Genomic DNA, 24,814 nt, shown 5'->3' with positions numbered 1-24,814 from the left:
AATTCTGCGCGGGATCATTCGTGAAAAACTCGAAGGAATTTTAAACTCGTCGTTTCCCAAAACGCCCACCTTTTCAATGGCGAAATTATAATTTTACGTAATTATATGACTACACTGAGAAAACAAAATGTTACTCCGAAAAAATATTTAGTCCGATACGTTCAACTGAACATTTTAGTTAGTTAACTAAACATTAGTTGTTTCAACAATTTATTTAGTTTCTTTAATCAAGAATTAATTAATTCAACTAATGTTTAATTAACTAACTAAAATGTTTAGTTGAACGTATCGGACTAAATATTTTTTGGGACAAATTTATTTTCTCAGTGTATAAGTATATAATTATGATTTTGCTGATTTTTACAAACCTGATTTCCAAACTGGGATTAAGAGACTGAAATATTCAGCGAGACCGTTATTATGTCGCGGCGGGCGTTGAGTTTTAACGAAATAATAAGTACCACGTCATGATTATAATGCGTCGCGTCATACAGCTAATGTTTTTCGCTTTAAACAACGTGCTCTCCGGTGCTCCGAGATGCGGAGTGAGAAGTGGCACGGATTTAATCCGCGTACGTGTAAACGATTAAATAAGATTTACCAACGGTGCGGTCGAAAAATCATTCGGGTCGCTGCACGCGCCGTTCCGCGCCGCATAACCGGCGGCCCGAGTTTGCCGCGGCAATATCGCGGGGGCTTTTAATTGAAAACGCGCGTTACCGTGTTTTCCAGGGATTTCCCGGATTCCGGAATAATAACGCGGCTCATCGGCGTTCCGATAATTATTTCGCACTCGACCCGGTTATCGGCTCGAAAATTCGCGCTAATTCCGCGCTCGCGTGGCCCTCTCCGCAAATGACGCTCCGCTCCATTGCTCGGCGAGCGCGTTCTCGTTAACCCGGAAATTGCGTTTCGAAACACCGTTCCTCTAATATCCCTGCCCGCCCATCCCTGCCGCGCCGGAACGACAATTGTCGGCGACGTCGCGTCGTCGGCGAGGAAGGAGGGGTTAACCTGATGGCTCGCGATCTCTCTTCGAAAGGCGTAATCGTAATTACGCGGTTTTCGCGGCAACGTCCCGCTGCTAATCGCGTGCTTTTCAGAAATGTTTCTCGCGCAGCTTGGTAAAGAAACCAATTGTTGAATGCTGAAAAAAGAGAGCCACATAATTTAATTCACTCTTTATTCGTGAACTTATTTTTTTCCTCCGTTAATATTTGCATTATTATACGGAGAATATATGATAATGTTCGCAATATGTTAATCCAGAGGCAACATCTTAATCTGAGACTGCACTTTAAAAGTTAACTTAAATATAAAAATGTAATATAATATAAAAGAACACAGTTACATTAAAACATATTGAGCAAGAGAATTTATAGTTTCAAACTTATCGCTCAGCTCTTTTTCTGCAAAGCGACTTTATGTCTTTTCGCCAGTTTAGCGATGTTATAAATTCGACACATTATTTATTGACAAGAAAAATGTTGAAAGAGCGCATGTAATGATACCCTTATGCTTATAAAATACCTGAAATATTGAAGTCACAGACAGCCGGGAGTTCCCGAGTCTACGGTTGATGACGCTAATGAAGCACTTTAGACTCCGCGAATTACGTCGGACACGCACAGATATTCCACCGAGATACTCTTTGCGACCTCGCGGAGCTTAAAAGCCACCGTAAGTTCGGCGTCGCGCCGGCCGCCGCGCGCCGCCGCCGCCGAAAAGCTCCCCGTCGTTGCTTATTTAAATTTTCATGGCCCTAACTGCAGTAAAAATACTTCCTTACCAGCGGTTTAACTCTTGAAGATATGTACCCGACACTCCCCCTGGATCGATACCGCCCCAGGTACATATTTATGAGCGTAATGCTGAATTATTGCGAGATTCCTTGAGAACTCAGTTACGAAGCTCTAAAGTCTGCGCGGCGCGGCGATGACTAAAATAGTTAAAGCCGCGGCTTAAAGAAGAAGCGGAGAGAAGAAAAACTCTGCGCCACGATAACCACCTAATTAATAATAATTTAGATTTTAGAATAAAAATATGACTGTTAAAATGTCTCGCATCATTAGTTTTAATTTTTAATACATTAATGTACTTTCCAAATCGGAATAAAATAAGCAGGGATGTTTGAAAATTTATCTAAATTTTAAATTAGCGTAAATATTTCGCTCACAGCGATAAAATTCTTTATAAAATTATAATAAATTTTTATATATACACACACATTAGATATCCTATGCGGTTATGTGATCTATGACAGTATTATCGTGTGCAAAATAATTAAATGTAGAAATGACATCGACTGCGCTTTTCCTGACAGCACTTTTCTAAACAAAGCTTCACTTTTTTCTATCTGTTTCAAATCGACTGGGTCTTTATCGAAGAAGATCGTCGTATTAGGAGGTTCCTTGGTACAAGTCTAACGAACCCCTCGGAAGGTTTCTCTCCACATCTTTTTCATCTCCTTCTTTTTTTTTAATAGGCTCGTCGATGGAGGGTACGCACGGCTACGCGATTAGGCGACCCTCCTGTACGCTTCGATGATCACGCACGAACGCGGCGGTCCTGCTTAATCTCGCGGGGATAAATAAGAGATCGTGCGCGGGAGAGGAACAGGTCGCGAACAGGGAGTTAAGAGACGTGCCCGGGCCCTCTTCCACGTCCTCCGGATCGAAACGAGCGTCACGTTTCCACGCTCCACGTCCCGAGAATTCGGGCCATTACCAGCCAGAGGGCAGAGATATAGCACACGGACCGCCGAAAAGAACGCTGGATTTACGCCCCGGCAGATGGCCGTCCTTTTTTCCCCTTCCGTACGGCCTACCGCGAATAAAACTAAACGGAAACGTGCGTTTCCCTTGTTTTTACCATTGTCGTCGTTATGTAGGGCTATACATTGGGTTACCGCTTGCGGAAAGTGTGACAATAGACTAAGTGAGTCCTTGTTAACCATTGAAGAATTTGTACACGCTACAACTTGGAGGCGAAAATTATTTGGAAAATATTTTATTTTCTCTCAAAAGGAATGATTTTAAAAATGACATGAGATGGTAATATATAATCTTTTTTATTTAATTATTTACTAGTAAAACACTGTTAAATATTAAAGGAAATGAAATTTAAACCACACAATTAATACCTTGAGTTGAATAACAGTTTGTTATTTTTAACTACCATGTGTGTCGAAATTTATTATTTTCACTCCATTAATTTAGTTAAATTAATAATATATTGAGTAAGAGCAGTGGGGTGACCTATAGGAATGGTTAAAAATGGTTAAAAATAACTCAAATTAAGTATAATTTAATACTACGAATTTACCAGTAAAAATTCAAGAAAAACTCTCTGGATTGAAATTACATATAAGTTAAAATTAATATTTTCTGAGATTCAGAATATATTCTGAGAGTCAAATATTTTTTGAGATAGTTTTAATCATAATTTTAATGGAATTGCTATTAAGTTAACAATTCTCAATCAAATGTTCTTTGTACGGTACGGCAGTCTTGTTTCATACGCGGGACACCTCATTAGTTCCGTGTAACACGAAAGGGTTTTGTAATTAGACGTAAAAGCGGAAAGTTTAACCCGGTACATGTAACTTACACCGCAGTGGGATACGGATAATAAGGCGCTGCAATTTTACTAGCGTTTCACACAATCCCCCTGAATCCGTGCGGAACATTTTGAGGAGCGCGAATTTACACGCGCGACGACGTGTAATGGGATACTTTTATTTAATAAGGATAAGAAGATTTTTCGTCGTTACATAAATCTGCGCTGTTACAACATATGTATGTATATGTGGTCGCCGATTCTCTCCGAGACTAACTTTTAAGCTCGCGCAAGCCGCAGTATACTTTTCTCAAAGGAGGAACGTAAAAAAGCAGAACTTCTATACTTCTGAAATCCCCGTAGCGTTATTGTCAACGAGCGAGTAGAATACATGGACTTACTTACCACTTCCTAGTCCAGAACTCGATATTCTTCCGCAGCGTGACTTGCGTTAAATATCTTCATGGAAGATTACTTCGGATTAAAATTTCGTAGGAGTGCTGTCCCCAATCAGTTTGAAAGCGGAATGTTTTCAGAATAAATCCGATTACATCAAATGCAAATTCTTTACGTAATTTATAAATTTGTAACATTAAACATCTTGGCTGCTTAAAAAATTTAAACAAAAACTGAACCTTAAAACAATTTTTTTTTTTTTTTGAAAATAAAGTACTCTTAAAATTATCTAGAGGAACGTTCCACTAGTCATTATTTTTAAAGCTTGATTTATTAAATATTATTTAATTTTCAAAATAAAACTTTGTAATATAATATATACCTTGGCCTAAATTTCTTCGAAGAGCGGCTTCGCTTCAACTTCGTCGAGAATTAACGTTCTGACACTTTGTTCTTTACCAAATATTCTATACAGATAATTATAACGACGAGTTATGCCAATCATGTTCGTAAAACACCGATATTGAACTCTCTTTTTCCCATCTCTTTAGAAGGGAGAAACGATTCTAGGTAATAATAACAATATTCTGAAAGAGTCTTTTTCGCGCGACATTCGACGCTTCTTTTTTTTTTCTTTCTACTTTAACCCCCAACTTATAGCCACGACCATCTTTCTTCCCAACAGGACTGCCGGCTGTAATTTGTGGGGGACAAGAACTTCCCGGAGAGGCATTGAACAACTTTTATAATGTTTTTTGCGTGCCGTAAACCGATGTGATCTTAACTTTTTCCCATATTATCGCTTTTCTGAAGATTATATGGCTGCGCAAAAAAAGATGAAACAGGAATTATCTTTCTTGACGCGGTTTCGCGACATTACTGAGCAAACTCCAAACAACTAAAGATAGTTTTTAAGACGAGTTTAAACAAGAAATATAAAAAACATAAATCTTCGCAATTTAGATAACCGTCTGTCTTTGCATACAATCTTGTTGAATAATTTTTATAAAGCCTGAGAATTGTGTCTTATCTTGATTTCTTTATAAATGCAGCGATTTCCTAAATGTTACGTCATTATATACAAATGCCAGAACATTTCTCAAATACTCTCGTTCACGACTTCATCGAAACAGGAAAGCGCCATCGGGAGAGCGACAAAAAGACCGCTACATCCTGTACGAAACGACAGGCTGAAAAAAAGAAGACGAAAATCGATTAGCCCTAAGCGCGGTCGCGCGACTTCGTCCTTCCTCCAATCTCCGAATCGAATCAAGCGCCGTGCTTGAACGAACTTACGGCGCGCACGGGCGATATAAAATAACGCCCGAAGGGGGAAAAATGATCCCGTACCGCAGCCATAGCCGCGACAGCTAATTGCATTCGTTAAAGGGGCCCGCCCAGACCGCGTTAGTGCTTTCTTCGCCGAGCGAGGGGCACTCGTCGCCCTCTTTGCTTCCTTTTTTTCCCCTTCATCCCCCAGACTATATGCACCGCGCGCCGCTCTCCGTCGGTCTTTTCCTCCGCCGTTCGGGCCACTCGTCGCAATTTGCGGGAGCCGGCGCAATGGCGAGAGAACTTCCTGAAGAGGTGTTGCGAAAGTTTCGGATCAAATGAATGAAAAACGGCGCGGAGAAGAAGGGGAGAAAGCGGAAGGAGAACAGTGGTGGATTATTGCACAAGGGCGTCGATTCGCGAGTCTTCTGACTTCTCTTGAAGTCTCAAAAACTCCCAAGTACTACGCGAATTTCTATTTCACGAAAATTGAATAAATATATAAACGTCGCAAATATTAATAATATACGTAACATTATTGAAAACTGATATTTAACGTTTATCAGAGGATCTTTTTGGTCCTGTATTTTCCTCCAATATTCCGCGGAGAATCTCCAAGTATACCTTAATCCACCGCTGGGAGGGAAGAACGAGTCGAAGGGGAGAATCGCGAGGGGTTACACGAATATGGCACGTCGTGGCGGACGTTTTCGTTGCGTTTTATTGATCCGATACAGTCGTAAATGGTACAATCGGCAAATTCATCGGCGGTACAATCGATATAGTTATATGTATATATACACTTATGTACATGACGCCGAAAGGCGCTTGGCTTGCTTGCTCGCATGCTCGCGTGCTCGCAGAAACGACGCCCGGCGGCAGAATAATGCTTCCGGGTTATCGTTACGTCGGAATATAACGGCGAGAACGAGCACGGAGTGTCCTATGACTCCTGACCGTCGAGAGATACAAAGTCGTAAAAAAGAACCAGCGGGGGATGAATTGGACGCGGATGCGAAAGGGAGAAAGGGAAGGAAACGATGGAGCGAGGGTGGCAAAACGGAGAGGATGGGGTGTCGATTGGGTCTCTATCGAAGGACTAGAAAAACGTATACTCGTTATTGTACACTAAAGCCGCGGCAGCATTATTTTTATACGCCTTATCTGTCTATACGCTTTAATTGGAGCTTAACGCCTACAACGCGATTACACTTATACGTGTGTCGATATGGATAATGGGTGGACGATCGTGCGCGATCCGTCGATCGCGCGTGCAGGACGGAGGAAATCCGTCCGGTCAGCGTGTGTCCCGGCGCGGACGCTTTCGATCCTCTTCGTCCCGTAGGATAATTATCCAGGCCTTACCGCGGTGCCGATCCTCCGTCTCTCATCGTCGTCGATCGCGCGCCGCGTCAGCATTCGGCCGGAAGTCCGACGCGCTCGCGATTTCCGCACGGTCATTAACTGTTTCAGCAACCGAGCTGAATTGAATCGAGCTAACTCCTGTTTCGATCAATTTCACTCGGCGGATGGAAAAAACGCGTCTCATTGTATTTTCCGAGAGATAAGTCGTCGAACGTCAACTATACAGATTTTTTTTATGCATTTACCGCGAAAGAAGCGTGCCTCTCGAAACGATGTAATATTTTCATCTCGTAAAAACTACCATCAAATTATTGCATTATAAAAAATGTAAAGATTCTCAAAAATTTTCCTTAATCTTACCCTCGTGGCGGGCGAGGTTCTGCTGTGCTCTTTAACAGATCGTTGAAGGTGGACGTTTGCTGTATGACGGCAGATGCTGAAAGAGTTAATTACACGATCGACAGAAACTAGTACCGCCCGGTGGGACTGATCGTCGAGTTCCTTTACTGGCTATCCGGAGCATGCTGCGGGAAAGCTACTTCGAGGTCCTTCCCGATGCCGTGTGTCCTTCTTCGCGCATCCCGACTCGACTCTACTTTCTCCAAAGAAGTTCTCAAGGACCGCTGCCCCGTCGAGGATATCGAGAAAGGTTGCCAGGTTCGAGCGAGTCGCTATTTCTCGCTCGTGCGTCTCTACCTCTCTATCGAGTGATGAATTCCGTAAGAGAGACTCCTCTCTTATTCCTCCGTTCTCCCGACGCGATCTCTCGGACCGACCCGATTGATCGATTTCTACTCGAACACGGTCTTCGACAAAGTTTATCGGCGACGATACTTGGCTCTTTGCTAATGGACGTCTCCTCGCTTCCGAGGGCCGGTCAGTTCTATCTTCGGTTAAGTGTCCAGCAATTTCTCCCACGCCTCTCTTTCGGGATCGCAGCATCGGGCTGTAGCGTGGACAGGAAACTCAAGTTAATTGACGAAGGTCGGAGAGGCATCCGATCCTCAAAAGCGCGTTAAGTTTTCATCGAGATTGTTCTTCGAGAAAACGAATTTAGGAAACGCGTAGGAAAAAATATTTTCTTTTTCGTTTTTAATATAAAGTGCGGTATGAATAGAAAATGGGCTGATATTCAGCGGAGGGAGTTTTATCTTAGCCTTCGTGACCTCCTGTTTCCCTACGGGAGATATTATTTATGAATTGCGTGTCGTGTGTGCGTGAGTTATGTCAGTCTCGTTAATTATTCGGGGGATAAAGTGACTTTTCACTCTACGAGAGTGATTTTACGCTACGCTCTGTACATTTCGAAAACGTACGCGCGATTCTATTGACATTATTGGTGGTTTCGTTTAACACGATTATCGATCGCGTGCGGACGAGATAGGAAAGTATAAATCCTAACTAGAGTCTGGATTCTAAGTTTCAGTTTCTCAAACAAGGCGGATTCAAAAGGGTCCGCGGTTAGGCGCCTCCCTCGGAAACCTTCTCGCCAAAGTTTCTGGACCTGTTGAATCGTTATTCCTCGTGGAACCCGCTTATATTCAGACAAACGGCGCGAGGCGAATTTTGCCCGGATCAACATCCCCAGGGATCATGTATTTCTCAATTATAAATAAATAAAAAAAAACATATTCCTATTTAACATATCAAATTTAGAACATAAAATACGTGTTAACAATTGCGTGGAAAATACTCCCGCAAAAATATATACGTCTAAAATAAATAGCAAAATATTCAGAAAAAAAATATTGCGTCTCCGAATCCCTGAAGAGATCAAACCGCTCTCGTTTCGCCGCACAATATTGCGGAAAAACCAAAGTGTCCTCGTTAACATTATGACATCTCGGAGCGATTTCGGACGCTTTTATATATATTATTTCATAACGCTTTGTACCAAGCAGAATAATATAGAATAACGGATTACGATCTCAATCGCTCTAAACATATTCAAAAAGTCTACCGATCAGTTAACGTCGACCGGGCTCTCCTCGACAATCTTCTCCAGCAGCTGGCCCGACTCAAAGTCCCTGCACCTGTCCGTGGCGCACATTATTATCGGGCCTAAAGGCGAGCCGATCTCCTGCGGCAGACCTTTCTTGAGGACGTTGAGGTACCCCTAGCTCTGAACCATATCGCTAACGTACTCCTCGTGAAGCGCGAGGAGATGACGCGGCACGTCGAGTGCGGTGTGAAGCGTCACGGTTACGCCGCGATTCAGACTGATCGCCGGATAAAAGACGCCGTAGAGATCGCGGAAGGCGATGCCGCCCTGCGGCTGATCGTTGACGAAGAAGCGTAGCGTGTGCGTGGTGTCCAGGTCGAGGAGGACGCCGACGGTCGAGCCTTGCTGGACTCCGCCCTCCGTGCGTTGTGCGTGACCACCGCCGTGCATGAACCACGACCGCTGCCGGTCTATGTACATGCTCCAGCCTTTGTCGTCCTTGCCTGTGAGCAAAATCGCGATGATTGGTGAATTGCCTTCAGAGTGAATAGTCTAACTGGATTTCATTACAGACAGTATGTCATATATAAACGATGATATGACAGTCAACTTGTTAGATATGTTGAGAATGTCAGAAATTATTTGCGTAATTTAGGAATATTTAAAATCTCATTAATAATAACAACAGTAATAGCGGAGATAATGTTTTTGATATTTAATGTAATTTTTTACTCGTTTATTATAAAATAATGAGACAGATGAAACGAATAGTTATCATTAAGCGCATTAGTTGACGCGGAAAATATTCCAAAGTGTTCTAAAACAATTGTAAGAAGAAAATAGAACCGTGACACGATTACAGACCAATCCCAATTAATAATAAATTCCCGTTGTGTTTATTAAGCAGCACGCGATATCGATTTTCGGATTTTATCAGTTCTAAGAGCATTGACCCGGTTTCCACGTGTCCAAGGGTTAAAGTACCCTCCTCTTCCAGGATGTTGCACAACCGCGGTCGCGCACTTTGCGATCTCGGCCGAATCTCTTAGCCGTCGTTTTCTCTCATCCGGAGCGATGTATAGAGACAAAAGCAGACGAAAAAAAGAAAGACAGAAAGCGGAGAGAAGAAGGGAGGAAGAAAGAGAGAAATACGTGGAAAATACGGTACATACGTCTCTCGCCTCCGAATTTCCGAACAAACCGGGGGATCTTCGGGGTGTACCGGGTGGCGCATGAATATTTCATCGGGGCCGGATAAACCGCACGATATTTTCCGCAGAGGGGAGGAACAAGAGAAGAGGAGTGGAGAGGCCAAGAGGCCTGGAAGTACTTACCCAGCATCTGATCGCGCGACACATCCGCCCGGGCGATACCGAAGGCCGGATCGGTGTCACTGTGGTATCGATCTAGGGTCAGCTCCCAGTAGTGCACGCCCCGCGAGAAGCCGACGCTCGAGAGGACCACGCGGTGCTCGTAGCCCTCGCAGGACGCGCTCATCGCGTCCTCGGATATGGAAACTTCCTGCGGTATGCCGGCCGCCCCGGTCGCCCACGAGAACCACGCCACTGCGGGACCAGAGAGAGGACCACGTTGTACAGAGCATCGATTAATATTCCGCGGACTCGAATCCGCAAGCACGCTTAACGAACTACACGTTTCGGGCTATCGGGCGTCGGGGTTATCGAGTGCCTGGGTTATTGGGAATTCGACGTCGCCGCGCCGCATCGCGCTCTCGATGTTAATAACGACGTGACAGGATTGTGGAATCTTAATATGAGGGAAAGGAGAATGGGGGGGATCTGATTTTCTGTGCGGCTAAATAATTTAAGAATTTGATATGGAAAAGTCGACGTGACGCGACTGCGGGAACTGTGTATATATGCAAAAAGGAAGGGATGTTTTATCTTTCGCGGTGTGTTAAATAATTTAAAACTTTGATATGGAATTTCCTAACGTCGCGCGATTGTTGAAGTTTAATACCGAACTACCGCCCGACGAATATTACGTTACGGCCCGGGAATACGAAAGGGAAAGAATTCTTTTTTCTCTGAATCTTTTACGTATTAATATTACATTTAGAAAAATCCGAAGAGATGTAAATAAGAGATTAAAATTCAGCATAAAAAACTGATCCAGCGGAATATACAGGCGACGAGGATTTTAGATTAGATTACAAGTAATTCGATCTGTCGAATCTATTAGTCGATTTCGAGAAATGAAGATGGAACATTTAACTCTCTGCGGTGCTGTGAATAATTTAAGGTAGGCGTCTCGCTACGTGCTAGTCATGTGACTGTAGGTTTTCACGTTCAGAAATATATTTCAGGCAATTTTTGCTAAGGGAAAAATAATTTCATGAATTATGGTGTAAAATTTCATACGTGACAAAGTATGTTACTTTTTCCAAATTATGTGATTTTTCTCATTTGACTCCGTTTTGATCAGCTGATCATGCGAGTCGTCGAGAAAGGTTACAAGTGAGGTTACATCTCTTTTTCGATTGAATTTTGACAATTACTGAGAAAGGGTTTCAAAACGCATGATAAAGGTGTCAATCACTATCCAATTCGGCTAAGAAAGATGAGCCCCATAACCTGCAACTACAGTGATTAGCCAGCGGCGTTGCCAAGTCTTCCCAACCTCACCTCGACCAAAAAATGTCTGCTCGATTACCGCATTTTCACTAAAATAAACTAAAAAATTAGCAGCGAAATCTCCGGTAACCTATATATTTTATGGTTGCATCGGATTCTTCGAAATCTAATGTACATAAAAAAGCAATGTTTTTTTCTCACTTCATCTAATCGAAAAATACGAGAATATGTGATTGAAACCGTGATAGAGCCTTCTTTTCTGTATGAAGTAATGCAAAATTTGTGATTTTCGAGATCGATTTTCTAGAGTAAATAGTCGGTAAGGAGCCACAGAAAAAATCGACTGCAAAGCTGATCATATAATTTGATATAAAATCCGAAATCGAAAACTTTATCTAATACATGCCCTGACGAGACGACTACCTTAAGCACTTCCGTGGTAGAATTGGTATGTATGGTAATAATAAAACGAAATTTTAGGCGGATCCATTTCCTCTCGGAACTAGCGCAGAGGTAAAAATGTCTCCTCGGAGTCATTTGTAATTGTCGCCCGCATTATTCCGCAAACGTCACGCGGATGGGCATTCTATCGCGGCTATTTCTGGGTGCGTCCACCGTCCATCTCATCGATCACGCGATCGTGCCGTGAAAAAAAAAAAAAAAAGAAAATACGCGCGGCTGGAAAATCGACGTCGGTTACGATCGTTCGTCTTCCACGCGACACCGACGCCGATTTTCCAGCCGAGGCCTCCGCGCGCGCGCGCCTTGCTCAGGAAACCGTGAAGAAAAAAAGAAGAAAAGCTCTCTCACCCTCGGCGGTCTGAAGGCCGATCAGCTCCGAGTACTCGCCCTCGCCAGCGCTGTTAAAGGCCCGCACCCTGGCGTTGTAGAGCGAGTTGAAGTGCAGCCCGTCTACCGTGCAAATGGTCTCGCGGCCACAGTACACCTCCTGCGAATCAGATTTCAAACGGAACATTCGTGAATTTGCGGGTTGCAGTTGTAGCCGGATAACCTATCCTATTAATCGGGGGAGAAAATAATTTGAGCGGAAATAAAAATTACATTAAAAAAGGATATTTACTCTTTGGAAACGCAGGAAATATTCGATAGCGTAAAATTCTATAAAGATATGTTACGTTACTACTTCTATACCACACAATAATTATAATAGAAATCTTTCTAATAAATATAGCTATGTAAAATACGCAACATATAATTTACAAAATTACTATTTTACGGAATAAAATGATAACAAATTAGAAATCCTTAAAAATATAGGAACAATTAAATCAATTTATGTAGGAAAATCGAATATTTCAACTTCCACATATTGAGTAATTACTATTGACAAATGTATGACAAATTGAAATGTCTAACTCGGCACGAGGCACGAAAATTCTCGTTCACTGTGACGAGCGAGTATTGACGTTGCTCGTCTCAGTGGTGGATAAACGAAAATTGTGGATAAAGAGCGGAGTTTACCTGTCATGTCGACTTTCCTGAAAGAACCATCAAGATAGCATCGATTGGTCGACCGACAGATAAGCAAGCACGAAACACGTTATTAGATTTAACACCGGAATAAAAGTCTCGTAAAACCGACGAGAGAGAAACATTATTTATGATACAAATAACTTTCCTTCGACAGTTACTTTTCCTTTTTAATATATCATTTTCGATACAATTTTTATTGTTTATTATGCAGGTGTCTTGATAAAAAAATGCGATTATCAACTAACTTTAAATATAAAAACCTATACAAAACTAATAATAGAAAAATATCTATAAAAATAAAAAAATGTTTGCTAGAATTTATAAAGTTTCTTTAATTTCTGTATGAATCAGAAATTAAATTTTTGCATATCTTACATTTTCTCTAAATAAAAATCACAGAACAAGGGGAATGAATTCCGTGAATTTTCCGACAAATCAGATCCTTATTCGTCAAAGGAGCTTTTGCGATTCCTGCTGCGAGAGCTCGATGAGTGACAGCGCAGGAACGGAAACCAGAGACCGGGAAACCCGAGGCATCGTGTGCCGCGCGAACGAGCTCGATTTAAATATTAAAAGGAGGAGGATGGACCGGCGCTATCCCGATGGCCGCCGAGAGGAACTGGCGATAGGTCGGACGAGGGGGGGCAGAAAGGACGAGAAGAGCGTCGGCAACGAGGACGATTTATATTCGCGGTATCGCTCCGTTCGTTAACGAGCGCCATATCGCAACGCCGCCGGTGCATTATTAACAAAGCATGAAAATTTAGACGCGCGATTTACAAGGCCGACCCGAAGCACGTTTGTGCGAACGGAAATTCATACGCGCCGTGGCGATATACCTGGGTTATTCTCGTTGATTTTACCGCGGATTTAGTATTATATATTCTTCCGTGCAAGCCATTTGAAGGGTGAAATCTTCATGAAAGACCAGAAGGATTGATACAACACTGTTAAATATTAAAGGAAATTAAATTTGAACCACACAATACCTTGAGTTAAATAATATTTTATTTAATTACCATGTGTGTCGAAATTTATTATTTTAACACAAAACAGTATTATTTAACTCCATGTGTTTAGTTAAATCTTCATGAAAGACCAGAAGGATTGATACAACACTGCTTAAATATTAAAGGAAATTAAATTTGAACCACACAATACCTTGAGTTAAATAATATTTTGTTATTTTTAATTACCATGTGTGTCGAAATTTATTAGTTTAACACAAAACAGTATTATTTTAACTCCGTGTTTAGTTAAATTAACTATTAAGTAAGAGCAGTGACGACCTATAAGAATTGTTAAAAATGATTCAAATTGAGTGTCAATTTGACACTATGAATTTAATAGTGAATCTCGTGATAAAACTACTTTAATAATGCATTGTAAATACAAAATTATCATAAATATAAAATCGATTAAATCAATCACAGAATTTACATTGAATTGAATACATTTATATGCGGCAAGGAACGAAGTCTTTCTCCTTACATAGGTATATTCAATTTTTCTAACTTAAATGAGCTTTAACTTATGTCGTGTGGCACACAAATATTTGAAAGAATTGAATCCAATTATATTAAAATAATTCCATGTAAAAATGCTAAGCTTTATAATATTATTCTCTCTTTCACTTCGTGCAATTTTATTTCCTCTTACGTTGGCGAAAGACAAAACCCTATAATACTCTACGACCGCCGTTAAATTGCCTCACATTAATATCGTGGATTATGTGGCAAACGACGGTTCGAACTGCCGTCATTTGATAAAAACTTCTAATGAACGGGACGATATCGCTGGGAGCAATTAATAATTGCCATCGCCCCAAGAGGATCGCTCATTTCTCACTGTAAGCCCGGAATCTTGGAGAGTTATAGACTTCAATTAACGCTCTCAATACCGAATACCGAATCTTCATTTACCAGAGAAAGAATTTTAGTTCACAAACCGTTTCTTAATTCACGTATGACATACTGGCTTAAAAAAAAAAAGTTAGATTCAAACTCTTATAAACCACGTACAATTTCCTTATCAGACAATCGGAGATATTATCGCCCATTTAGGACGCCGCCAAATGAATTAATGTAGGCGCCATTAAACTGCCTTTATTCGGCGCGCTAATCTCCAAAATTTTTCAAACTCGCGCCCACGAATTCGCGCTCCACGAGGCTGCCTTTTAATACCGACTTTTATGACACGGCTCACGCGCGCTACTTAGGCTGAATTATTAGCGGTAATCGCGTTTCAGGGTGCCCGCTGCCACCCGCGTTTACGATCAATAAAACGCGAAAGACGGCGTTTCGAGTCCGACCGGAGTGGAGACCGGTCCGAGAATAAATGCGACGAACGACCTCGCTGATCCGGAAACGCGCTCCGAATGGATACGTGGCCGACCCTTCACGAAGAGCATGGTATTCCGCGCGCGAGCGATTCGTTCCGGTACAACGTACCGTAACAAAAATCTGTACGGAAAAAAAAAATAAACTTTACGGACGATCGGCATTAATATTCATTTCGCGGCGCGGAGGGACAAATTCTCAACAAAGAGGGCTTTTATGATCCTGACGTTTTTTCTGATCCCCTTCGCGCTTCGATGTCATGTCGGCCGATGGCCGGTATTATCCTTCGGTAAATTGAAAGGCGGATTTTTATACGTCTCACCCCCCGTAAAGTTTTATTAAACGCTCGTATCCGGGAATCACTCCTCATATAAGATTCATTTTGATGTCCATTGCGTGTAATATACATATATTATTGTATGGGACGAAAATTGTAGCAAATGAAACGTGAAGCAAAAGGCTGAACGACGACGATAAAATTATATATGGTCATTTTTGTGTGCATATCATAGTCCAGAAATAATAACGAACAAATGTTTAACATGATAATATTAGAAAGTTTAAAAAGAATTTTATTTAAATCTCTCTTGGTTAATAAAATAATAGCTATTAAATCTGGAAGATCAAGAGGGTATTTTCGGTTTCTAGAAGAGATTCTAGTAACCAATTTTGCACATGTGCAAGTAATGTGCGCAATGTAACTAAAATTTTAAAAATTAGCCGACAAGAAAGCTACTGTAGAATTTTAACGAATGCATTTCACAGACAAACTTACATCTCTTTTCCCTCGGGTTACACCGTCACGTTTAGTTCAACATACACAACGATTCTTTTAGAGTTTCCTGCCACGTTCGTGCAACTCGTCCTTCTTTTTATACTATTTTTACGCTACGAGTAACTTCCTTTTATCTGAGCGAGAAAATATCGTCTTAACTTTTCGAGAGAAAACCTGACGGACAGTCTCCCACGTCCAATAAAATTAGTATCACTTTTCAATAATATTTTATTAAAACTGTTGAATTAAATCATGTTAATTTTCATATATAACAATCGGTAAATATTTTTTCCAAGTTTTGTAACTTCTCTTTGTAATTCGGTTCCTTTTAAAAGCAGAATAAATTCTTATCCGTTTAAACAATCACAAATCCGTTTCTCCATTCTGCTTTCAAAAGAAATCGTGTCCGGAAGAGAAGTTACGGGACACTTGGGAAAAAATATTTACCACGAGAAAATTGACGCGTTGCTTTTCAAGATTTCCGTGGGAGAAATAACAGACGTCAAATATTATTTAATGCCAGCGAGTCTCTCTTTCTCTCGGTATCATCTCGTCCGCGTCGGATCGGAGAACAATTCCACGGAAAACATCGTGAGAACGTCGAAGTGTCCCCCATTGTTGGGGTAAAGTCGTATCGCCGTCGTCGCGGGATGATACGGCCGAAGGAGAGAAGACGCGACGAAGAAACACCGGAACCGGACGTCGCGTCGGCAAAGAAACGAGAACGATGGAGGGTCCGACGAGTGAAGTGTCATCGAAAAATTCGCGGGCGATCTCGAGAAAGCCTCCGAGAGATCCGAGCTTAGCGTATACGATAGCGTAGTCTTCTCTCTCGCCGACACATATACGAGGGGAGTACAATTTTCTTCGGGATATACGGAGATGTTTACTCACCCTGAACTCTCCGCCGCAGCCATCGTCCAGCTCCAAGAGATATCCCTCGATGGCGGGGCCCCTCTGTCCGGCGCAGCCCATAATTCCGTGGCCAGGTGGCGGCTGCCAGGCAACGGTGACGCTGTTGTTCTCGGCGCTACACTCTTCGGGGATCAGTAAAGGCGCTCCGGGTGCTGGAAATGCGTACGTCGAGACGGTTTAACAGCGCTCCGCGTTATTGTAATTGTCAGCGTTGCATGGAAACGCGGGAGTAAAGTAATGTTAGATATGATATCTTTTGAGGGCGCACGAGACTCCCCGGTCCCTTGGGGAGTTTGGATGTTTAATTCTAACAACGATAATTGCAGTAATCTTCGCGATAATTCGAGACATTAATTGTTGTATTGAATATATGAAGATAAATAAAATTTGAGATTTTTCTTTGATTAATTTGAAAACTCTTCTAATGCGGTAACGTAAAGAACACTTCGCTCGTGCGACGGAAAAGTAGACACAGTTACTTTGAAGTTGTCTCGTAAAAATAAAATTATAAGCAGACTATAAATTAGTTGTTGTACTTGCTTAAGGACGGAAGCTTCCAATACTGAAATTTTCTACTTCGGTAAAACTTTGTACACACTTAAGAAGTTCCCCGGGTAAGTAACTAAACATTTCGTATTTTCGTAACGAAAGGATTGAGGTAAAGGCATTTAACTTCGGAGATTTCCAGCCAACAAAGTTTGCTTGTAAATCATTTTACAAGTGAATAAGCTTATATAAATAAGTGGAAAGTTGTCATGCAAATAGATTAAAATAAAATGAATGGAAAAAAGAAAAATCTCCGATAAAATTATGACGAGTGTGCCGATATGTATAGGTATGTAATAATACATATTTGTATATATAATAAATTGATATCAAATCGTGAATTAAAAACATCGTGAAGAGAGTAAAGTAAATTCACACATTGACGATTTCATTTGACAGAGTTTTAATTACCGCCAGTTAACTTCGATATAATATGAATTGAGAACGCGCTGGGTATTTAGCTCCAATCCGATTTGCCTGGAAGTCGGCTTGCCGATGATGACCTTCGGCAGCAATAATTTCACGATTTAAACAGGCTTCGGACTGCCGAATTTGCCGCGAGTTTCCTAACGACGGACGGAACTTGGTCGTTGCCGCGCGACCGCACGATTCTATTCGACTCTGACTGCAATGCCTAGGGTACAAAGTTGAAGCCGCGGAAATTACAGCGGCGCTATCCAGATTTCTGTCCCGCAGAAATGTATTGAGCTGCCGATGCAGAGCGCCATATCTCAATTTGTCAAATCGATCGGAATATAACGTATAAATTTCTCGACAGAACGCTGAAATCGAATTGATCCTTCGTATTGGAACCTAGCAAAATTAGTAGCCAATATTAACCCTCAGTTACCTTACGTTTTTACACCCCGATATTACCTCACCAAGGTCTGAGAGACCCCTGCCATTTTCTCCAGCTTGTATCTTCAAGACAAATGCATCAATTTGAAGTCTTTTATTTTTAATCGATGCGTCTTTTAAAGATCTACAAGACTGTGCAAGTTAGATTATTCCAAGTTTTTTAAAAAATGTAAATGTTATTTAAAAAAAAAGGAAGACGTGTTTTTCTAAAAAAGCGAAAAACTTTGCTTTTTTTCAAATTGATGTAGTACTGACTAAAAAAAGATACAAGGGTTTTATGAATGTCTTCAAAACCCTGCACGTTTTAACAATGTGCAGGGTCTCTCAGATCCAGGTGAGGTAACTGAGGGTTAATTTCTCTTGAAGTTGCAATATTACAGTATAAAAGAAATATTTTAAATGTCCGCAAACGTTTTGTTTCAAGTAAAGTACTCCAGTAAAAGATGCTAATAGGCCATATACATATCGCACTCAGAGAAGAATACTGCAGTCACAAATTCACAATTTTCAGAAGAGAGAAAAAACTAATTTAACATAATTTTTTTAAAGTGTAAGATGTAAGATAACTAACGCAATTACAATTACGATATTCTGTTACAATAAAACTTATACTGTTTAAATGAATAACGATACTTCTACCCTGTATAGCAGATTTCGCATATGTATAATAGACTTGTGAGGCTATTGCAACACGTACACGGAGAGAATTTTCTCTTAAAATTTACAATGAAGTCATGGTAGTTAGAACATGTACCACCAAGAATTTTATGCGAGCTATTCTGATTAATATCTACCATAATAAAAAAATCTTAATATCTATTACATTAAAATATAAAATATGTTTGATTAATTTTACTAAAATATATCTATGAAATTTCAATAATTTTTCAAAATTTACCAATCTGCTTAATAATTTTTATCACGTTGTTTGTAAAATGTCTTTTGTATATTTTAAAAATTTCTTGGTTGCCAAGTTGTTCCAAGTTTGTAGTGAATTTAAGGGTGAAATATATCAAAAAATTCTCTCCGTGTAGGTAACATTTTACTTTTTATGGATTTAACTCAAAACCGAAATTTTTTGAATCGCGACAATATTCTTCTCGAGGCGTGATGCGTTTCTTCTCGCGGGAGATTACATTAATTCATTTGATAAATCTAGAATGCTCTCTGCGTTGCTTTCGCCGTAAAAGAGCGATCGTTCGGGGCGATACTAATCACGTTGGACCGGGCATTCATTAACGGACCGCGCAAATGTTAGAGATAGTCCGCTTTCAAGAGCGTTACCGCTGTAGGCGATCGTTGATGCTTCTACATGCAATTATCTGGCTTTCAGTGGAAGCTCGCTGCTGCCGACCCCGTCGCGTCGCGGACGCGGGTCGTCGGCTCGTCGGTAAACTTGTTGGCATGCTAATAAACCAAAAGCATTTCCTCTCGGTGCCCGTTGCCCGCTGGCGGCATGCGGTTTCGCGCAAACTTATCTCTCGAAAGCGTGCTCGCACGACACGGTGCCCGTCGACTTCCCGTCCGTTTCGGTCGTCGATTCGGGATGCGCCGGCAGCATAATCCGATCGGACGGTCGCCGCCCGCGACCGGGGAGTAAACACGCGCCAAAAAGGCGAAAGACGGGAAAGGCCGAGGTTTGGCAAACACGTCGCGATGTGCAGTCGGATAAAAAGAGACGTGCGTCCTGAAAGTTACCCGCGATGGCCTTTTTGCCACGTGCGTTGGTGGATACTGTTGAGTCACAAAAACCGCGATCGAGCTTTTTGACAAAATTGTGTTGTACGGGGAGTCGCCGTCTCTACCGCATTTACTCTTTTTAGTGACAATTTCTTCCGGCAATTCGAGATCAATTTTTACTTTTTACTTTTGCGATATAGCCCACGATGGAAATTATAGCCGCTCAATTTTGATTATAAATCAGATAAAATCTGCTTTCTGTAATGAATAAAAAGATAGACGAGTCAATGATCGATAGCGATTGAAATCGTTGATAAAAAGTGCATGTATTTTTTTTCGCAGAGCGAAAAGCGGAATTTCAATGGCGTCCCACGCATTCATGTAGATGAAAAAGTATTCTCTTCCATAATTTTCTGGAATAAAAAAGCCGTGGAAGCTGTGCGATTCCGCGCAAAACTAATCATCTTTCCGATTTCGGGCGAAATTGACTCGTGAATTCAATGATGTACGAAACTTAATACGTTTTTTCAACACATATGACGTAGGAAAAATCGTATTTTTCCGTACAAAAGATAATATCTTTTGTACATGCAGGGAAATATTATTTCACGCGTGGGATTAAAAAAATGCAATTTTTGTGTAAAACTGTGGGAATTTGAACAAACGTACCGCAATACATAAAAAGAAATAAAAAATGATCCATATAGTGCCGTCAATAAGAGAGATTCAATTTTATTTCAAAATATTGAATGTTCCGTTGTATCGCGACGCGAAAAGTCTTTAATAGTAAAAGAATTCTATAACGAATTATATCGTAAAATTATATTACTTAAAATTCAGATTTGCGAAATCACTTGTAGTCGACGAAAGTGAGTTTCGAGAGGTTGTATTCTAAAGTTTATAGATTACCTCTATTTCATACATATGTACAGACGCAGAATACTAGGAATAATGTTTCGCCTACTTGCAACGTCAAGGAAGACTTAACACGTGTATGCATAATTAACTGGCTTCGTGCTTAATAGCGAATCGTCACGGAGAGTTCAGCTGAGTATCCTTGGAGAGAGCCGTTTCGCTCTACGGCACGAGTGCTCTAAGGTCCCTGCGGCATTCGCATTATGAAATTAGGCTAATGGCACCGACGTTACATAACTATGTTCGGCGTCACACCGCCAGAGCTTTAATCCAAATTAAGATCGTCTTGAGAAACATTTATCATTTCATATTTCATTTCCAGTTAAATGGCAAACAAAAAGGAAACATTACTTTCCATTTGAACACGTCGAATGAGCGGGAAGTTATAAATAACGACGTTCGTTTAAATACCGCGGGGTGATTCGAAAGTTTAATGGAACTAATAACTTCGCTAGTATAAAAATACAAAAAAAATGAAATAAGAAAAACATAACAAGGAGATTATTTTATCTGAAGTCATGGCGTAAGAGTTCGAGATTTAATTCTCGGGACGATATATGTTAAGTGGAGATCGCATAATTCGCGTGACGTGCGACGTGACGAAAAATCGAAGAGAGAAAAGTCGTTTATGTCAAATAGGAAAAAGAACGACGTGGCGTAGAATAAACTCACTTCGCTGTTTCACCCGCTTATCGCGATCCAAAAACTCGTGTAATCCGACATGGAACCTCGATGAAGCCGTTCGCACGGTAAATTCCATTGCACCACGCTCCGTCGCTCTATGTCGTCGACATTTACTATCGATTATCCCGGATTTCGTCGGATTTTACAACGGCGCTATCAACGTGCGAGTCCGTAATCTCTAGGTATCGTATAGCCAGCCTGGACAGTTATTTATTATTACTTCTTTCGATATCGGTTCCAACATATAGGTATATATTTTCTAATACGCTTCCTAACGGAGCAGTAAATATTACCTAAAATGATTATTATCAACGTTTAATTAAATTTGGACGAATTAACAAACTCGGTACACCGATACTGAGATCCGTAACGTTTTACGATCCGACCCAATAACGACAAGAATCCGGACGAAGCGCGAAGTGTAACGGTGTTACACCGCGGCGCGGCGCGCGGCATCAATTAAAGCCGGCTAAAAGAGTCGTGAGGAGAACACAGCGAGCGAAATATCGATCATCCGCCTTTTATGAGGGTGCGCTCGTAAAAGCGGGAATTAATGGGCAGGACAGGTGCACGCGAGTGACTCGAAGATCTCCGCTTCCGAAGGAGCGGCGCTCTCTTCGACAGAGACGCGTGGAAACAACGTACGCGGATAAAAAAACTGTTACGGCCGCGCTCTTTTTACAGCTTTACAATGGGGTCCGACGTGAATCGACACACCGGCGAAACTTTATGCCCATATCGGAATGATTTATCGAACGGCGCGAGACGCGCCGCGCCACACCGCGCCGATATCCGATACATACAGAGTCTCTTTCTCTCCCTTTCTCTCTCGTTCATTCTGTTCTCTTTGTGAGGAAAACGTGGAAAAAGAGTGAACCGATAAGGGTTATACGTTGAAAGAGAGAAAGAGAAAGAGAGAGAGAAAAAAGAGAGAGAGAGAGAGAGAGAGAGAGAGAGAGAGAGAGAGAGAATCATGACGAAGCGAAGAATGCGCCGATAGCCCGTTAAAATGTATCGCGTGCGAAATATATCTCGCTGATAAAACTTAGCGACAGGTGAAAATAAACTTCGCGGAGAATGGACGGTTCTCGACTCGGCGAAAAATGGTCTTCTCGCGAGACTCGACAGTGATCTTGACGAAGTTCGCTGAAGACGATCTTTCACGCTTCACTCCGAGCGCAGAAGCATTCTTGAAATAATCACGTTCGCTTCGGCAGTTTCGTTTCTGGAAACGCGAGACAACTGTTTGTTCAAAAGACGGAGTTTCCTCGCTTCTTTCAAACTCTTGACAATCCTCGATTACCTGTACTTTTGATTTGACTTCGATACGGTGCGATAATTCCTTTTCTTTACATTACATTCGCAGATAGATGTATTTATTTCCTTACATATTTCTTTCTAGTAATTATGATAAAAGTTACAATATAAGATGAAAAGAAAAGAGAAACTAGCAGACTTGACTTATGAAGTTTATTAATCTTTACTTCTTATTTAAATGATTAACTTTTCGAAGTCGTTATAAAGTTCATTATATATGTATAACATATTATAGAGAAAAGAGATTCTGAATTAATAATTTAAATAAAAAGTAAAAATTTTTTTTAGTAAGGAAAAAACTAGACTTTAAATAAATATTAAATACGAAAGAATAATTCAGTTTATCTTTTCTGACTAAAAATATTTCTGAATAATATTACGTTTGTTTTTTATGACATTATGTAATATCCCATTCTTTTCTGTCTCTATATAATATAGAGAAACTTAATTATACGTCTTTTGAATAAAATATTCGCATCAAGAGCTTCGGTCGATATATGATAACTATAGAACTTGGTTGCTAAGAGAAACACTGTTGTTTTTGTTAAAAGAACGGTCGTTGACGATAGAGCGCGATTACAGCATCGCAGGCGCATAAATTAATGAGCGAATTAATCTGCCAGCGTCGAGGAGGTAGAATTCCCGTTTACCCATGTTATCTCGGCGAGACATACGTACGGGACATTAACGTCGCATTGTACGGTCGTCAGCCTCGTCCGCGACAAGCCCGCGTTTAATTTTCCGCCGGATGTCTAGACCGATTCTTCGCCCTCCTTTTTTATCCATAGTGGAAAAAAATCTATTGGGCTAAATAGGAAGAATATTAAGCGTCAATTTGCAAGAAATATCATGAAAATTGACGTTAAACTTTACAAGAAGCACAAGAATAACACTATCGATATTCATTCTCCGCTAAATCTCGCGATGAACTAAGAAATGCAATTTTCATTTTACATTCCTGTTACATTTGCAGTAATCACAACACGCACGCGTCTAAAAGATGTTGAAAGGACATCATTATGATGTCATTTAGACATGCGTGCTGTCTGGGATTGAGGCCACTGATTGCGAGTATGCATCCGCTTCTTCGCGAAGATGTTAGTCATATTTTAATCTTTTGTAGCAAGAGAACTATCTACTAATAAATAAATGCGTTAAAATCATAAATATTTATAATTTTCTTTTTGCCGCGCGTGGATGCAACTCTATTGTGATGGCCGCGTGTGCCCCTACCAAGATGGCAGCACGGCACTACGCTAATTAGCCACGGGCAAACGCGCTTTCTCGCGAGCGTCTGGTCGCGTCAACAAAGTATATAAACAAATTCAGCAAAAATACTCATTGCCCTCATCGATAGCTTTAACTAACAATAAGAGTCGAATTGGGCACATACTACTTGGTGTTCGCAGAGTCGCGACTGTATTTGAAAAAATCGAAAATGACAAGATCAGGTGTTTTCAATTTTGAAACTGCGGTAGTCTGGTCTGGAGAAATTTGGAGAATCATCATGGACATCATTTACAACCTTACGTTTCATTCTCTCCAACAGGCGTCCACAAATTATAAAAGTGCAAATTGTAATTGATTAGCCATTCAAATTACGCACTTTTTATCTGGTTTGGTGTAGGCAATACTATTAATTGTCCATACAAAATTCAATGTCAGCGTGTATTGTATGAACATTTGTGACAGAATAGTCCTGTCCCGAGAGTAAGCGTAAAAATATTTTAAACAGGAATACTTACTCCACAATATAGTTCTCCTCTTTCGAGGTAGTCAAATGTCATGCAGCTATAAATTTCAATAACGTGCAATAGAAATATTTGTAATGCTGCAGACTACCTCAGTTTCAAAATTGAAAACACCTGATCTTGTTATCTTGATTTTTTTTATGCTGTAAAAATAAAAAAAATCTCCTGTTAATTAGTATTTTATTCAAGATGTCTTTTGACTCTTTTAGGCAACACGTGCAAGCGATAAAATTGATCGTTATACTATAAGATATTCGACTTTTCGATTCAAAATACAATTTATAATTCTGCATAAATCCATTGCATATTTTAATATGCAATAAGTAACAAATAATTCAAAAAAATAGCTTGTAAGCAATTAAATAAATAATCTACATCTTTTAATTTATATTATCAATCAATAAATATGTATA

General features: G+C 40.7%; 1 protein-coding gene across 4 annotated transcripts in view; it reads right to left on the bottom strand.

The window, feature by feature from the left end:
* Positions 1-5,926: 5,926 nt before the first annotated feature.
* Trim9 (E3 ubiquitin-protein ligase Trim9) overlaps positions 5,927-24,814 on the bottom strand; it is a 99,857-nt gene continuing 80,969 nt past the window's right edge. For all 4 annotated transcript variants that reach the window (XM_071790405.1, XM_071790404.1, XM_071790407.1 and 1 more), the window contains 4 exons: positions 16,630-16,802; positions 11,938-12,076; positions 9,868-10,098; positions 5,927-9,036 (listed from right to left, as the gene is read on the bottom strand). In XM_071790405.1, coding sequence (XP_071646506.1) covers positions 8,708-9,036; positions 9,868-10,098; positions 11,938-12,076; positions 16,630-16,802 — 872 coding nt within the window. In that variant the 3' untranslated portion in view covers positions 5,927-8,707. The remainder of the gene's footprint in view (positions 9,037-9,867; positions 10,099-11,937; positions 12,077-16,629; positions 16,803-24,814) is intronic.

This window comes from Temnothorax longispinosus, chromosome 10 (genome assembly GCF_030848805.1).
Source record: "Temnothorax longispinosus isolate EJ_2023e chromosome 10, Tlon_JGU_v1, whole genome shotgun sequence".
In the NCBI taxonomy this organism is placed as follows: domain Eukaryota; kingdom Metazoa; phylum Arthropoda; class Insecta; order Hymenoptera; family Formicidae; genus Temnothorax; species Temnothorax longispinosus.
Note: the sequence above shows the minus strand (reverse complement) of the source record. Positions and strands in the feature narration are given on the sequence as shown.